This window comes from Erpetoichthys calabaricus, chromosome 2, assembly GCF_900747795.2.
Source record: "Erpetoichthys calabaricus chromosome 2, fErpCal1.3, whole genome shotgun sequence".
Lineage (NCBI taxonomy): Eukaryota > Metazoa > Chordata > Cladistia > Polypteriformes > Polypteridae > Erpetoichthys > Erpetoichthys calabaricus.
Genome location: NC_041395.2, coordinates 210,554,116 through 210,567,527, shown reverse-complemented (window position 1 = coordinate 210,567,527; position 13,412 = coordinate 210,554,116). Strand labels below are relative to the sequence as shown.

Genomic DNA, 13,412 nt, shown 5'->3' with positions numbered 1-13,412 from the left:
GACATACCTAGTATCTAAATATGCTTGAACTTCGTCCTGAGACTGTTCTTTGGATAACGTACGCATACTCTATTGTGCCCTTTATGAATGTACTTGTAGATGTTCTTAATACTCATAACCGATGCACAATACACAAAATTAATATGACAATTGAATCGTTTGAGCAAATAAGAGTTATACGGTACAATCATTGAATTATTGATCATCACAATTTTACCTTTCTTTCCATGATAAGTGTTTTTTCGTGACGATTGTCTCTGCATCAATAATCAGGAAAGCCAGCCTTGGTTATATCTGCTGAATTAACGAAAGCTTTAGGAAATTTCTTTAACACTAGAATTAAAAACTCGTAGATCCGGCCCACCTTAAAACCATTCTCACCTCTCTTTTGTCTTCTAAATGCGCCGATTAAGACGAGCAGCAAAAAGCCGGCTATTCCATCCCCCACCATCGCAAAACATTCCCTAAGTTTTCCCAGCTCATGCCTTGTTTAATTATCTGGGAGTGACTGAACTGGAGTTTTAGAGTGGAAATAATAGATCGCTATTTGGAACCCACGCATTTCATGTGTGTTCCGTTTCTACAGTAATCTGTGTAAACACACTGTTAAAACAGAAACTTTTTCATATTTTAGTAATAAATATTACAAAATGTAGGCATAAACTGTAGAATGTGTGAAGCCTGACGGCCAAACATCAAATAAACACTTTCACAAAAGGTTCAAGGCTGTAACAACACGTTCCATGGCGTAACGCTGAGATTTGCTGACTCAGAGCACAGCAGCCCATCCACGCCGTAGAGACCCAAGTTCGATTCCCCGCTGGGGAGGAAGTGTTTTTTTTTTTTTTTTTTTTTTCTTTGTAGCCTCAAACGGACATAAAATTTATAAATTGGTATGCACTGTAAATCGTTAAGTTTAAAATATCGATCGCGGTTATTTCTGTTGATTAATTCATGCTTTTTTACTTAGTCAGAACAGGAGCTTATTCAGCTTCTGATCTGACTCTAAGTAACAGTGCCAGTATAAATCACACCCAATCTGACGCTGTTCGTTTTCAAATAATATTGCATTACTTCGACGATGTTTTCTGATTGGTACTATTCACATCATAAAATGATTTCTTCAAAACGTCACATATATTTGTTTTGAGATAATGAGTAGAGCTGCAAATTACAGGTGCTTGTTCAGTGTAATAGGAACCATAGCACAGAGAGGTGTGTACACTGCAACACAAGTACACATGTCGTAAATATAGGAAGGGCGCTCCTTGGGTGAGCTATAGTGCGTCTTTATGTGAAAACAGCAGTGCCAGATGGGGAGTGTCTGATGATTGCATATAGCGCTGAAGTTACTGCTCTTTACTATGCTTTCCTCTGCATGTCCTGGAGTACAAAAGAAACGGCATACAGCAACATGTGGGGACTGGCAAGATTGAGGGGGGGAAAAAAACATGCGGTCGTATGTATCGTGATACACTGCAGAGCTATAGCACGTCTTTATGTGAAAACAGCAGTGTCAGATGGGGTAGGGAAGGATCCTAAACGTGACTGAGAGAAAAGTGAATAAAAAAAAAACAAAAAACAAAGATAACCTTTACAAATATCATAAATTACACTGGCTGTTACAGACTGAAATCAAATGTATCTTTTTATTCTAAAATAGTAAAAATAAGAGCAGTTCACTTCTCAGAAGGGAGTCATGCAGGATCGAACTCATGACCTTTTGATTCCCAGTTAGCAACTGATACTGCTGCGCCATGGGGCCGTCGTAGTAAATGAGTGTCAGTGTCGCACACTAAGGCGGCTTTTTTTTTTTCTGCAGTTATATTTTTGAATAAAAGCGTACTTGTTCTGTTATATTTGTACCTTTCGTGAAAGTGTTTCTTTGATATTTGGACTTCAGGCTTCATACATTATATAGTTTATGCCTACATTTTGTCATTTACTACTAGAATATGAAAAACGTTTCTGTTTTAAAAATGTGTTTACACAGATTACTGTAGAAAACGGAACACACATGAAATGCATGTGTTCCAAATAATGATCTATTATTTCCACTCTAAAACTCCACTTCACTCCCAGATAATCAATCAAGGCATGAGCTGGGAGAAGTTCATGCATGTTCTAAGTCGGTGGGGGATCTAATAGTCTGCTGTTTGCAGCTTGTCTTTATCTGCACATTTAGAGGACAAAGGACGCTGGCGGAGAGGTGTGAACGGGTTTAAGAAGCGATTTAAGGTGGGACGGATCTACGAGTTTTTTCGTAGGCTCCAGTAATTCTAGTGTTAAACACTTTTTTTCTTTAGCGAACTTACTGAATCTTTTAAATGCGGTCCGTGAGACATGTGTTTAATGACTTTGTACCATAATTCAGGATAGGTTTCTCTGTTTGGAATTTCAGCATAGACAAATCGATCTACATCAACAGCAGTTAATAATTGATTTTGCAAAGTAACCAATAAATGCATGTGAGGCAAACCCTGTTTTTGAAATTCGATTGTGTAAATGCATGCTCTATTTGACCGAACACCGTTTTGAGTTCTTTCAATAAAACTAAGACTTCCTGATTAAACAATCTACTTAAGAAAGTCGGAATATCCAGAGCCGATGTAGACGGTGGCATTGTTCTCAAGAATCGACGAATTCCGATAGTTCGGGATATTGCCACTGCAGCATGATATAACTGTTGCAGTGCTCTTGGACTATCTTGATATGATGATAGTAATATTACTGCTTTACTTACTTTGAATTTGTCAGAACTATTGATATTTGAATTTTGAACGTGATCAATGAGACCTTGCATATGTTCCTTTCTAAGTTTCGTGTGATTCGATTTGATAAAGAAGAGACAATTAGCTTTGACTTTTAGATACGCATTAATAATGTAATGTTGTGGTAGACGTTGAAATGGCAAGTGGGTTAAATACTTTGGGATGTATCACTAATTTTGACATGAAATATTGTGTGGCTGTTATTCTTTTATCCGAATTCATGTGTTTCATATTATACGACCATCCTGTCTCACCATCAGGGAAATGCAAAGGAAAGCGTAAAGGATTGGAATGAGACAAATTATTAGACAGAAACGATGAATGGTGCTTTGATTTTGGATATCTCTGTCTTTCTAACTATTACTGCTGACAATTCATCACATGTTAGTTTATTATAAATGCGACCATGATCTTTGGGATTCATACAGAAATCCAAGAAAACTTTTGTCCGTGTTTGGCAGATAAATTTTCTGTAAAGTGCGATACTTTACACAACGTATGGATTTGTATCCATTATCGGCTGTATAATTTCTAATACGTCCGATTGTTTAACTTTTTCGATTCTATGTTGCATCGCTTCTCCATGATCATAAATATACACCTGACCGAATTGTTTCTTCGAAATTAAATTTGTTGTAACTTTATTTGTTCCGGGACCACAGATTCTCATAGGTCCAGAATTGTGTATTTTGAGCATTGAATGATGCGAATACGAACAGATTATTGCTGTTTCGGGTATTTTGTCTGTAGTGTTTGTGGATTTCACTTTCACCAAACAACAAATGTTTTCATTCTCTTGGATACGTCTCTTCATTGGGAAGAAACACTACTTTTCCCTGATGGCAACACTAATTAGACGATGTACAAGTCTCCAACTTAAACTATAAAGCCGAAACAATATCTACATACTTCTGTCATATCACCTATTTCCATATATTGGATCTCTCTTCGCTGTTCACTTATTTCACCGAGTAATAATTTTTCTTTTCGACGCGCAGCCCTTTCTTCTTTGCTTAGTCGTTGACATGTCATCTAAAACATATAAAATGATTGTCCAGAAAAGGATTTCATCAAATGCATCGAATAGATTGTATATATAAAAATACTGTCCAGAAAAGTTTCTGTAAAGGATGAAACTGTGAACTTTTCATAAATGACTTAAAATGAGGAAAAAGTAAAAATTTATAAGAGCTGAGTGCACAGGGAATTGAGGGGAGGGCGTGACTTGAAACAATCTCATGGCAAAAGTCCCATCTTGTGGGAATTGAAAAAAATCTCGAAAAAGTCTCGTCTCATTGCAGGATTGTTTTTATATAATATATAAACATATATTACCGGCAATGTATGAAACGCAGGCATTGTATAGAATGCCTAGGCAATATATAGAATGCCGAAAATTGGACATCAAAGTATGAAATGATTAATATTTCACACATTTCCTAGGCATTCTGTGCAATACCAAAAGACAAACTGGCAAAGTATAAAAATACCCCGGCTAATGACGTTTCTAATGTCACATGACTTTCGACGCTCGCCTCAGACGGAGAATTCCCCATTTGCATTTCAGTCTTTGTTTGGAAGTGACAAAATACGCTACTTTGAATTTGTTCAGCACAGACTCTAGCCCATACTGTGCTGTATGAAAATGGAAGGCGTTAGTGCTATCCAGTTCTACGTCACGGACTCAGAGTTATTTGAATATACTTCATGACGCTCATTTGGCCATTGGCCATGAAGGACGTGACAGAATGTTGAAAGAACTTTCACCCATATACAAGAACATTACTCATCATGATAATTAAGTGCAATTTAAAATAAAATTGCTGGTTGCTGAACACACGCTAAGGAGATGCGGACAGATCAGCTGCTGGCTTCCTGCTAGCTGCTACCGAGCTACGTGATCTGCATGTTGCGCTGTGCGTCGATCATTTAAAAGCCTGTACAGCAGCTGTCCTTTTGTCTCACGATAAGTTGTCTCAGAGAAATTGTTTGTAAGTAGGGCGTGACGTTGAAGAAGTCTCGCAGGATTTCAAAGTGTCTCTCCGAGATGATCACGTCTCAACCCAAGATTTTTTTTTTTTTATTTATAATAGATAGATATATATAAACTGGAATTTGAAGATTTGTACTATGAGGCTATGGATGGAATTGGAAAGAAATTAACTTGGACCTGCTTGGTCAACTATGGAGAGAAAATCTAGCCCTAATTCCTTCTTCTTCACTTTGTACTGTGCACCAGTTCATTACTGCTGAGAAGGTAGTAATCTGATGATTAAACACTTGCACAGAATATGGAACCAATGCATAAGTCACTTAGATACTTGAGTGCTGAGAAATTGCTGTCAGTTGCAATATTACATTTTGTGGGGGGGGGGGGAATCATTTTCTTTTACACAATCAAAATGTTTTCATAACTTTCTTATGTCGTTATGTCATCAGTAAAGATCAGTTAGCAAGTACAGTGGAACCTCGGTTCACTAATGTCTCGGTACACATACAAATCGGTTTACGACCAAAAAGTTTGCCAAACTTTTGCCTCGGTTCACGACCACACACTCGGTATACAAACAGTTTCCCTTTCGGTTTGTACATGTTCAGTCTCTCCCTGTGCAGCGAGCGAGAGAGAGACACACACACACACACACACACACAGGCAGCGCGAGAGAGAGCTGGACGCATAAGTTAGAAAGGCAGTTAAAGAATGCACTGGGTTTGATTTTGTTTTCACTTCTGTTTACAGCGATCGGTTCGTAGCGTGCATTGTTGCAATGTTACTTTTCTTGGTGGTTTATTAAATTACGGATTTTTTCAAATGTTCATTTTTTTCCCTGTGCTTAAAACTCATTAAAAAAAAATGTTTTTAGCCAGCGGTTGGTAGCGCTATAGCACGAACTCTTGCAGTGTTAGTTTTCTCTGTTGTTCAAGGTTTTCTCAGTGTTATTCAATGTTTTCACATTTAGTTTACTATTACGCTGTGCATTCTATGGTTTAGTTAACTATATTTGTGCTTAAAAACTTAAATATATATATTTACATACAGTTCATATGGTCTGGAACGGATTAATTATATTTACATACAATCCTATGGAGGAAATTGCTTTGGTTCCACTGTACCATATTCTGTTATGAAAGCCCATGACATGACCTTTTCCTCTATTATATTTAATTCTGTGTTATCCTCCTTTCCCCAGATGTTCACCTTGCCATCAGTCCATCTTGTGGTGTGACCATTCTAATTCTGCTGTTGTAGTTTCCTGCAAAGATGCCCAGAATTTTTGCCTCTTGGTGGTTGTTGACGATTGCAGCAAAAGTTGTATTGTCCATAGCCACAGCATAGATTTTTTTTTTTTCAGATGAGCCTTCTTATTGTCACTGACCCCCCATCACCAATTGTTTTTTGGTTCATAATGAATTTTGTTTCAGCATCCAACTTGCTTTCACTTATTTTCTGAGCTTCATGTAACTGTAGTCTTATTGATCTCAAAAGTCAACTCCAAAATGATCACCATCAGTGCAGCAAGATGTCCTAATACATAGTGTCATCTGCCATGCAGAAGTACCAGGACACACAAGGTGTTTTCCTCATAGTTATCTTTTCATTTCACTTCTCAGTTTGACTTAAGTACTGTATAGCGGTCTGCATTCCTGCTAAAGTCCCAGGTCACCCTACTCAGGGTTTTGCAGTGTGGCACCAAATGTTAGACTTGATTCATGTGGTCGAGAGCAGGCAGTCAGAGTGAAAATAAAATGAAAAATAAACTCACCTATTTATCTACCTGTTTTGTCGAATGCACTATATATATATATAATTATTTTACTATTACAACTTATCAGTGAAATAATAATTAAACATTTCACTGTAAATACACTTGCAGTCAGAAAATATAACATTCATGCATCTCTGATGTTACAGTGTCATTTCATTTTTTTTGCACCTGAGGTTTCAAATGAGTTGTGGTGCACATACATGGCAGCTTGTAAAAGCAGATGCAAGATATGCTTACTGGTGGGAATACTGTCACAAACCCATTAACAGCATTTTTGTGTTTTGTAGTGTGAACATAAGCATTAAGTCTTGCATGTCAGCTGTCATAAGCATATGTTTAGCTTCCAGCTTTTGTTCAGGTTGAAAACGTAAGTGTTTATTCAGCTCTAAATATACACTTTAATTAGGACACTTATTGTAATTAGAATTTTCTCTGGAATATTATTGAAGAATCAGTTGCGTGCTGACCGTTGCTTCGGTGTCCCAGCACTTACGAGCTGTTTTTTCTGACTCGTTTTGTGAACTAAGCCGTAAAACGGCATAGTGGTTAGTGCTGCTGCCTCCAACGTGCAGAATCCTTGGTTTGATTTCTGGTCATTATCTTGTCGCACTGGTGGCCCAACTATGAATCCTCTTTTATATTTTTGTGATGTGCGTCTCACACATATGAGTAAGGGTGTCCTGTGGTGGGCTAAAGGCTCCTCCAGAGCTGGTTCAGAAATTGGATGGATGGCTAAATTACTGATGAAACTTTTTTGATACTTGAAAACTCATATAAAAGTAGCAAGCAGCCATAGATGAACAAAGTCCTCACTGTGCAGATTTTAGTTTCGGCAGTGACCTGTAGTTCCCATTCCTTTCTTCTCACTGACTCTCTTTCTTCTCTTTTTCCTCCAGGATCCTGCACTGCACTTGGGTTTATCCCACTGAGCTGTACCCCCCATTCTTTGGTTATTATTTTTTCAATGGCCTTTTGGCAGTCCTTCAGTTGCTTCACATATTCTGGGCCTGTCTCATCCTGCGAATGGCATGGAAATTCATAACTGGAAATGTAAGCGTTTCAGCTCGTTTCTCTTGAATTACCCACATGAATACCCTTGTAAAACCTGAAAAACGTGAAGTGTTTTAGAAAGCACATTCACGCTGAAGCTGGTGGGTCATAGATATGGGAGCATAACACTGTTAAAAATAATTTATCTTTCAGTATGTTGAGGATGAAAGAAGTGATCGGGAGGAAACTGATAATTCTGAGGAAGGAGAAGAAGAGAAGGAAGCCAAGGAGGTGCAAAAAAATGGACCAGTGTCAAATGGACACCTGGCATTAAACAACAACCATCGAAAAACAGAGTAAGGAGAGTTAAGGACAACATGGCAGCACTTATCCTCCTGTACTGTGCCCCCTTTGCCTTGTCCCCCATGTATGGTTCTAACAGGCTGCAAGAGGATGCATGGTGATGTTCTTTGTACTCCCATAATAATCGTTTTGTCAGCCTGGCCAGGTTTCAAGAAAATTAACTGACCAGAGTGCAGCCTTTGCTGCTGGAGACCTGGACTGCCACCCCAAGCTGGAGACGCTTGTGGTAATCTGCAGAAAAGAGTTCAAGAATCATTATGGTGGTCCTTCTCGTCGTCCTGCTCAGCCAGCCAGAAAGACTTGTGGGACTGGCATGACTAATTTGTTTATTTGTCCTTTCTTTTGTTGCTTTTCAAGTGCCTTAACTGTCTTCTCTCTCTCTTCTCTCTCACCCTAACACTTCCTAGTCTTTTGTCCACAATTGTGCTTGTCCCAAAGATTTTTTTAAAATAATTTTTACATTGCTAATAATAATTAAAGACTGTGATTCTTCCACAATGAGCTTTATGGTCCCAGCCAGGCTGTGTGGTGTTGGTTTTAAATTTTTAACTCTGGGTAGAGGGGGGGACTTTTTTGGGGCGATGAGAAAGGTGAATGTGAGAATATCCATGTCTGACTGTTGGTCATCTACTTCAGTACAATGCTGCTAAAAACATTTCCTCTTATTTTTGTCTTTAGTAATCTGTCTCACCCAGAGGGGAAATCTGGGGATGGCATACTGCCATGTGGTGCCTCATGTGGCTAACTTCAAATGGCCACCTAGTTACCTGGAAGATTGGTTCTCCTATCACCACCACCCCCCTGTCACAAAAGTCCATTACATTGGTGCTAAGGTAGACCCCACTTGAATAGGCTTACTTATCGTACTGTTAGACCAGGTGCATTATATCCATTTTAGGGTTTTCTTTAGCTGTCATCGTGATTACATTGTGAAAAGAAAAAGTGACATTTTGAAAATCCCCCCAAACAACACGCGCATTCTTTTGCCCTTCATCGTGCATCGTCCTTTGTGTCTGTTGAGATTTTCAAGCAGCTCTAATCTGGGGGTAGTGAGACACATCTTATGTTTCATGTGATGTGTGGCTATGCTGATTTTGAGCCAAACAGTTACAAACAAATGTTTTCTTTCCTTTCAAGCTGTCTTCTTTCTTCTCCTCATCAAGTATTATAACATTGCCTTCCATGTACCGGCAACTCAAATTTAAGGAGCCACAACATGGCACCTTCCAAGCTGATGTGTTACTGTTCGTCTTTGTTGTTAAATAGATTAGCTTTGAAGGGCCAAGGCAGAATGTTAATGAAATGCCTCCAATGGCAGAATTATGTTTATGATTGTCAACATTGACAGCTTGGCTTGGTTTGAGCACGAGCCCCCTTCTTCACTTTTATAGGTCATTGCGTACACGCTTCAGAGTCAAGTGTGACATCATGGAAAAATAATGAAATGTTAAAGCTTGAACAAATTGACAGGAATTTCTCATTAGTTGGTTGTTTTTTTTCTGTTCCAGAAAGAAATATTTGACAAAATCTGGCACAGTTTCCGGGGTAAGCAAGACTCTGAAACTAACCTGGAAAAGAGCAGGATTAACGGGAAGGATTAATGCTTTGAGGCTGCAGCAGAGCCACCAGCGATAAGATCACAGTCCGTAAATGTCCTGTCAGAAATGCTGATCCCAGTTGCACTATTTAAGGTGCAGAGAAAAATGACGAAATCTAAAAATGTCATGCCCCTTCCTGAATAAACAACCGACAGATTCACAACGCCTTCACCAAATTCTGCCCAGAAAAACAAGGCTGTGATTAGATCCAAAGCTTCAATATATCCGAGCAACCTTCTAAAACACGACATGTTCAGTGTCGCACATTGTGTTGCTTTGAGCTGACATCGATGGATGTTTCCTGGTTTGTTTTTTTTTGGGCAAAGGGCAGTGTTCTCCACATGCATTGGCAAAGCAATTGCAAAAGTGTACTTACTTTTGAAGCTCTCACTCACTCACACACACACACACAGACAGATGGGCCAACTCTCCAAAACAGAAATAAATAACCACCATCACAAGAGGAATTCCAGAATGTTGCAGGATAGACACTCGAATTTAAATAACGGCGACATTATTGAGCAGATAGTGGAACAAGCTGCCCACCTTCATCTCTTCTTCATAGTCCCTTGTCTTTTAAGGAAACCCCTCTGAAGAGCCCCCTTTTGAGCAGATAACCTGCACCTGATATGCTTATAAACTCCTTTAATGTCAAGCACGCCTAAAAGAATCAAGGAGAGCGTCTATAGACACGCTTAATAAAAAGATTTGTCTCCTCGGGGAATGGATCTGTGCTCTGCATGATTCTGCTGTCTAGTGGGACTCTGTGGTCATAGTGGCAGAGGCACAGACATCCTTTACTTGGGTGAAAGTTTTATGGCTGTTTCGAGACCAAAGAACCCCTAATTACTTTTTCTTTCACTTGCCCTCAATCACATTTCTAAGGAAAAAGGGTTTAGTTTTGACATTTATTTTTAATGGACAAACGTCTTTTTCTTTCAGCAGTGTACCTTCACAGTTTTTATCATGCGCAAAGTTACAAGTGTGTTTTGAACATACGGAATTTGTTTGATTACCGCTCTTATTTTGTGAGTGGTAATTCAGTTAGTAGTTTTGCCCGTGTTCTGGTGCTTTATAAGTTTCTTTTTTGAGATTTGCTCCTTCTGTGTAGTAATTAGAAGAGTGTTACCCATTATTTGATAATGAAGCATACAGTGACGCCAGACCAGTTTCTCCAAAGATGTATAAAATCAAGCCTTTCTTTGACCACTGCATTCGAAAAGTTTGTGGAAGTTACATTCCAGAGAGAGATCTTTCAATCGATGAAAGTTTACTGCTATGGAAAGGCTGTCTAGGGTGGAAGGTACACATTCCGAAAAAAAAAGATCATATTTTGGGATGGAATCCTCTTTACCAGGGGTGTCGAACTCTGGGCCTGGAGGGCCGCAGTGGCTGCAGGTTTTCATTCTAACCCTTTTCCTAATCAGTGAACAGTTTTCACTGCTAATTAACTTGTATTCCGTTCATTTTAATAGCCCTCTTTTTAAGGATTCAGTCCTCTGAATGTATTCCTTTCTTCATTAAATGACAGCCAAACACAAATGAGATGTGAAACAAGCCAACAGATGACCAGCTAAATTGGGATTTCAAACTCCAACCAATTTCATTCCAACGAATCTCTTAATGAGAAGCCCATTATTGTTGCTGTTAATTAAACCCGTTATTTAATTCCATGGCTTGTTGTTGCTGTCATCCTGCCACAGCAGACTGTTGATTTTTATTTTTTTTCTCTAAGAACACCGTCTGATGACCTGAGAGATCATCCTTACCGAGACCTTCACCTTTCTTTATTTTCAGATATTGTGTGATGGGCACAGGCGAGCTGATCATGTGGCTTGGCTGCTAATTAAGGAAAAACAGACAACTAAGGGGCCTGAGTCAAGTTAATTAAAATTAAAGCAAAAGAAGTTAATTAGCAAAACCTGGTCACTAATGAAGAAGATGGTTAGAATGAAAACCTGTGGCCACTGTGGCCCTCCAGGCCCGGAGTTTGACACCCGCGCTCTATAAGCTTTGTGAGGCAAACAGTAGATGTGTGTGGAATATGATGATGTACATGGGAAAAGATACAGAACTTGTAAACAATATAGGAGAGGTTGATGTGTGTAATTTTACAAAACCGTCGTGGATTGTGCTAACACTTGCAGAGAAGCTACTGAATCAGGGTTATCTGATAGGACTAGACAATTACAGTACTACAGCAGTCAAGTGCTGTATGAATTTTTGAATTCGATGGAAACTAATGCCATAGGAACAGTATAATCAAACAGAAAGGACCTGCTAAAATCTGTGATGACAAAAAAAATTGAAATCGGGAGAAGTTACCTCTGCATTCAGAAATAAGCTGATGGCTTTGAAGTGGAAGGATAAGAGATGTTTGCATGCTGAGCGGTCATCTCATAAGAGCTGTGCAGTGTGCTTGTCACACAAGAGAGGAGGGAAACCATATACGGCTGCAGAGACTGCAATGCTCCAGTCTGCGCTGCCACGTGTACCACATGCAACTGGAGCACCAAGTGAAAAATGTGTACATAGTGTAAATACATCTACAAAAAAATCTAGCATGAAATTAGCTTATCATTGCTAACAAAAAAAACATTTTTAAATAATTTTGTTTGTAGTTAAATTATTGGAAGAAAATTTTTTTTAACTCGTATGTCAATTAGATGATAATCTAGAAAAACCCACTAGGGGAGTGACTACTGAAAAAAGGGCACCCATTAAAGGGGTTCATGCAGTTTCAATTTGGAGTTTTGTAATGAAATGTCAAAGATGTGACTTCCACTTTGTCTTGTAGTTCCTTTAGCTGTTGTTGCTTTTATGAATAACACACAAGTCAAATACTCGGTACAAATACCAATGTGCCCTCTTACCCATTTTTAAAATAATACAAGATGCTACTCCCATAATTGCTACGCAAATGTGGAGACCAAATATCTGGGGTCTCGGGTTTGAACAGGTAAGTTCTGATTCAAAGAGTGGGCACAGTGTGTGTTCTGTGGCAGATTTGTCCATGACAGTAATTGGCCTTTGGTGTCCTTGGTCGTGTAATTCATGGACACTGCAGGGTTCAGTGCAGCCAGGATAATAACGCTGAGCACACGTTACAATTATTAGAACAACTCCTGTGTGGAGGGCAGGAACACGCGCTGATACAGCACTTTGACACACCACCACATGACAAACCACCTCAGGATCCCAGATTAGGACCCGACAACCTGAAGTTGTTTAAAATCCCACTACTAACACTGTGTGACCACGAGGAAGTCGCTTCATCTGCCTGTGCTCCCATTGGACAATCAGAAGAAATGCAACCAATTGGATCTCAATTCTGAGTTAGCCAAATAAGTAAATAATAACAACACATTGCCATGCATGACACAAGAATTGTTTTTCATGCCTTTGCTGACATACCTGGCATTGTAGGTACAGTGGATGGAGTGATCAACCCAATCCATACTTCCATCTTTCTGATCCCATCCAAACTTGTTGAAGGGTTTTCACTGCTTACAGGTCCAGGTGATATGCAGCTGACATCAGGGACTTTTTACAGACATTCTGGCCAAGTGGCCTTTAAAAACACTGGAGTGTGTTAGATGGAAAGTAATAGTGCGTTTGCTGGTGGTTGGTTACTGGGAGACAATGGTCATTACCCTTTTCACAAATGTCTGGTGACTTCAGTGTTGAATCCCCAAACCATGGATGAGAAGATGTAGAGCACCCTGGGCATGTGGAAGATTTGATTCTGATGCCTGCACAAGTTCTTCAGGAGGCTTCCAAAAGCCTTAGAAAACACCACTTCCTATACAAGTTGTTTTAACTCCTGTTTTGTGAGGTGTTGTTATTCTCTTATCACTGCTTAACACTGTTCTCACCCCCCAAGGAAACCACATTATGTTTTAAGTCATTTTATATAATTTCTT

At 39.2% G+C, this 13,412-nt stretch overlaps 1 protein-coding gene across 1 annotated transcript in view; it reads left to right on the top strand.

Moving 5' to 3' along the window:
• LOC114646765 (ceramide synthase 2-like) overlaps nt 1–8,392 on the top strand; it is a 138,730-nt gene extending 130,338 nt beyond the window's left edge. The window contains exons 10-11 of the mRNA XM_028795103.2: nt 7,435–7,588; nt 7,742–8,392. Coding sequence (XP_028650936.1) covers nt 7,435–7,588; nt 7,742–7,888 — 301 coding nt within the window. The 3' untranslated portion in view covers nt 7,889–8,392. The remainder of the gene's footprint in view (nt 1–7,434; nt 7,589–7,741) is intronic.
• Nucleotides 8,393–13,412: the final 5,020 nt, after the last annotated feature.